The following is a 3,777-nucleotide window of genomic DNA, read 5'->3' on the forward strand; positions in this document are numbered from 1 at the left end:
GACTCTCCAGACCGGCAGGTGGAGACAGCCTTGTACGATATCGACCAAATGGAACTCGTAAGTCACCAGGTGGGTGCGAAGTTTTCCCCTGGTCCAACGAGCTCGTCGGCTTCGATCGTCTCAGAGCCACCCGACACCGATGGCCGTCGGCATCGATGCTCAAGATCCAGTGCGGAGCGTCGGCCTCCCCGTTTGTCGCCTGAGTCTGTCGATATCGACGCCTTTGACTGTAGAAGAGGCACATATGCTCTTCCGTCAAATTTTTCCCTACGTCGTCCAAGGTCGAGGAGCTGCTCCCCGAGGTTGTATATGCCGCCTCTAATGTCTTGGGATGAAAGGCAGTTCCGTTACCTGTACGGTCCTTACCATCCTCCTATGCCTTGGCTCGGCCATACGGGATACACTGACTGGGACAGATACTCCTGTAGATCTTCCCACAGATCTCGTTCTCCGAGGCAATCTAGACCATCTGCTACGGTCTCTCGTCCTCCTCAACCGGACAATGTTCCGCTGTCGGGAACATCTTCCGCCCAACCTCCTCCTCGGAAACATTTGGAGCATACACCAGCTGCACCAATCCAGCCGCCTGCTCCATCTCCTCGTCAACCTGCCCCGGCTGGGGAACCCGAGTCTTCAGAGCCTTCGGAATCTGGTTCCGATACCGAGCCTTCTGAAGCCCCAACCTCGCCAGATAATTCGTCTCCCAATATCGACGTGTTTCAAAACCTCCCAATATCCCCGTCGGATAACTTGTCGTCATACACCGACCTCATAAAACGTATGGCCCACGCATTGGGATTGTCAATTGTTCACACGGATCCTCAATCTACGGATTCTCTCTATGATATCGTCCAACTGGACACGTCCTCAGTCGTCGAGCTTCCAATGTCGTCAGTCTCGCTACAAGCCGCAAAAACACCTTGGCACAAACCGTCGTCCGCCCCCGTCTCTACAAAAAACTTAGACCATATGTACCGCATTCAGCGAACTGCGGCAGAGTTCCTCCTCTCCCATCCACAACCAAACTCCTTAGTCGTCACCTCGTCGTCGAAGTCGGAAAAGTCACATTCCGCTCCTTCCGATAGGGAAGGCAAGAAGTTGGATGCCTTTGGCCGCCGCTTCTATTCAACAGGAGCGTTGGCCGTGAAGGCGTCAAACTATCTCGCCTGTATGAGTAGATACCAGTACACCTTGTGGGAACAGATGTCCAAACTCTTGGTGCATCTCCGAAGAAGGTTCGGGCGGCATGGATCGAGCCGCACCCCGCCCGTCGCCGCGCCGCGCCAGCGCAGATCTTCGACAAAGTGTTATGATCTGGCCTTCATAACAAATGAGTTTGACACCTCTGTTCTAGAAGGTGACTACAGGCTTAACACAGTTGGGGGGTGTCCCTGTAGACTACATTTGTCCCCATCCTTTGGCTGAGGATGTGAGATAAAGGTGTGTGCTGACTAGAATCCTTTAATGCATGAATGTGAGCGAGGATATGTGTGAAAGTGTAAAGAGGTTGCATATATTGTTACCAGGCAGAGCCTGGCAAACTGGTGGGAGGGCTGTCAGTAGGGAGGGGGGAGGGGGCTGCAACACTGGCTGTGGCATTACTTCCAGTAAAAAACAGGAAATGACATAGGTAACTCTAAAACCCAAACATGAAATTAAGCAAACTCTGGAGGATGACAGAAGACAGGAGGGCCTGGCGTGATGTGGTCCATGGGTTCACAAAGAGTCGGACTTGACCGTGCGACTGAACAACAACAACAAAAAACCCTCTAAAACCATGGAGTTTCTGGAGATACCTAGAGGTACCCTATGTCACATCTGTTTTTTAACAGATGTGTCATGACACAGCAGCCAGCATCACAGTTTTTAAAAACAGAACAATGGCAAGGCAAAGGGAATGAGAGACAGGAGATCCCCCTGCCCTGATTAGGGGCTTGGCAGCTCTAGGTGCATATGAACCTTCGGGCATCCAGGATTGGGAGCAGATCCTCTGTATCATTTTTGTAGTGGCTCACTAGATCTTTCCTCCATCTCTCCTGTCATTCTCTAAAAAATTTCCCTACCTGCTTTTCCCCAGTGAATGTGCTTCTTTTTGCTTTCAAAATGTCCTTAAAATGGAAGTTTCCTTAAAAGGGGAATATGAATGTGATCTAAAAGCAAAGGCCGTGTCACAAATAAGGAAGAACTACTGGGCAAGCCCTGCTCCAAAGACCTACATTCCTTGAAATATGCTCCACAATCCCTTACAGCATCATAGAGAATACTAAGGCCCACCTATTGGGTTATGCTTGGTTGTTTCCTTAGCACACCTACAAGTGTCACTGCCCCAAACCAATGAATGAGTTGCTTATACAGATGGGCCTAACACTGCTGAGGAAGGGTGGAAATGAAATCCAGAGCACTGCTGACTCACCTTGCTCTGTTCCTGGTCCCTGCAGGTACAGATGGTAGCCTGGAGTTTGGGTTTGTGAGAGTCATGGATGAAGCCAAGCAGATGCTGTCCTTGAAAAACAAAGGCAAATATGAGATTGGTTTCAGGTAAATACCACCTGCATCATTATTTTAGCATGGACTGAAGATCATGCTGTTGTGGTAAAAAATGCTCGTTGTTGCATCCTTTCTTTGAGACAAAGAAGACAAGAGAGGCAGAACTAGTAAAACATAGGCCTTTTGCTAGGCACCATGGCTGCTCTCCAAAATTTGGAGAGTCAGTATTTTTTAACATTAACATCAGCCAAGTTGTGGGCTGTTCTGCCAAAACCAGCCTGAGAAGAGAGCAAGGTCATTTAGGATCCCTTCAAAATATTGTAAAGGTCAGTATTGTTATCATTTTATTATTTTTAGTGTTACTGGTCTTTTTGCTCACATGTTATTCAGTTAGAATCCCAAATAAAGATTTGACAACAAAGTACTGCTTTTAGACAGCGCTAGCTGTGTGTTGGGAAGGTTGGAGAAAAGGATCCAGAGACCTATCCTAAGTGGATCTGCGCAGAAGTAAGTTCCATTGTATTCAATGAGGCTTACTGGTGGGAAACTATTTTTAGGATTGTAGGCTCAGTGCCAATCCACAACCTAGGGGCTTAGCTACACAATATATTTTTACCGGATACATTAGGGTTGCCATCCCCCTGGTTGGGTCAGGGGATCCCCCGATTTTGGGGACCCCAATCTGCTATTTGCTCCACTCGGAAAACATAATGTCTAGTCCCTCAACATACCCAAGTTTCCTTCTGGGCCGGAACATGGTTCAGTAGGGGAGAAGGCTCCTTCTCCTTGAGTGCCACAGTCCTGATCTGAATTGGGCATTCCCTCATGCCTGAGAAGCACGCCACTCCCAGACAATGGCTGTTGACCTGACCAGGGGGATGTACCGAGGAAAAATGCATAATCTAGTCAGGCCTTTTCTGGCCTACTTACGCAATACAGTTTTTAACAAGGAACCTGGACATGACTTGCTTTCCTTTTAGGCACAGACTGGCTGTGAGCAATGGCTTTTTAAAAGTCTGCCCGCACCCAACTCAGCTCAGGACTGCGACACAGGGGGCGGAGAGCTCCATCCTTTCCACCTGTGCCTTTCCCCCAAGCTGAAATAGTTCATGATGGCAGAAAGTTATTTGACCCACTTCTAAACTGCTTCTGGACTTGGCTCATTAAAAATCATATTTTGGGTAGTTTGGCCCACAGTAAGCAAGGAAGATTTAGAAAAGCAGAGGCTTATCTGATCCCCTGATTGTCTGGCTGCACTATGCAAACTTGAATTGTGGAACCCACAGGGGG

The 3,777-nt window shown here is 48.6% G+C and overlaps 1 protein-coding gene across 1 annotated transcript in view; it reads left to right on the top strand.

The window, feature by feature from the left end:
- The window catches only part of LOC107114842 (hydrocephalus-inducing protein homolog), a gene marked incomplete at its 5' end in the record, with an annotated part of 73,100 nt that overhangs the window by 14,371 nt on the left and 54,952 nt on the right, over positions 1 to 3,777 (top strand). Inside the window, one exon of the mRNA XM_015416441.1 lies at positions 2,439 to 2,538. Within this exon, the coding sequence (XP_015271927.1) occupies positions 2,439 to 2,538 (100 nt within the window). The remainder of the gene's footprint in view (positions 1 to 2,438; positions 2,539 to 3,777) is intronic.

The sequence above is a fragment of the Gekko japonicus genome, unplaced genomic scaffold (assembly GCF_001447785.1).
Source record: "Gekko japonicus isolate JY-2015 unplaced genomic scaffold, Gekko_japonicus_V1.1 scaffold1955, whole genome shotgun sequence".
Taxonomy (NCBI): domain Eukaryota; kingdom Metazoa; phylum Chordata; class Lepidosauria; order Squamata; family Gekkonidae; genus Gekko; species Gekko japonicus.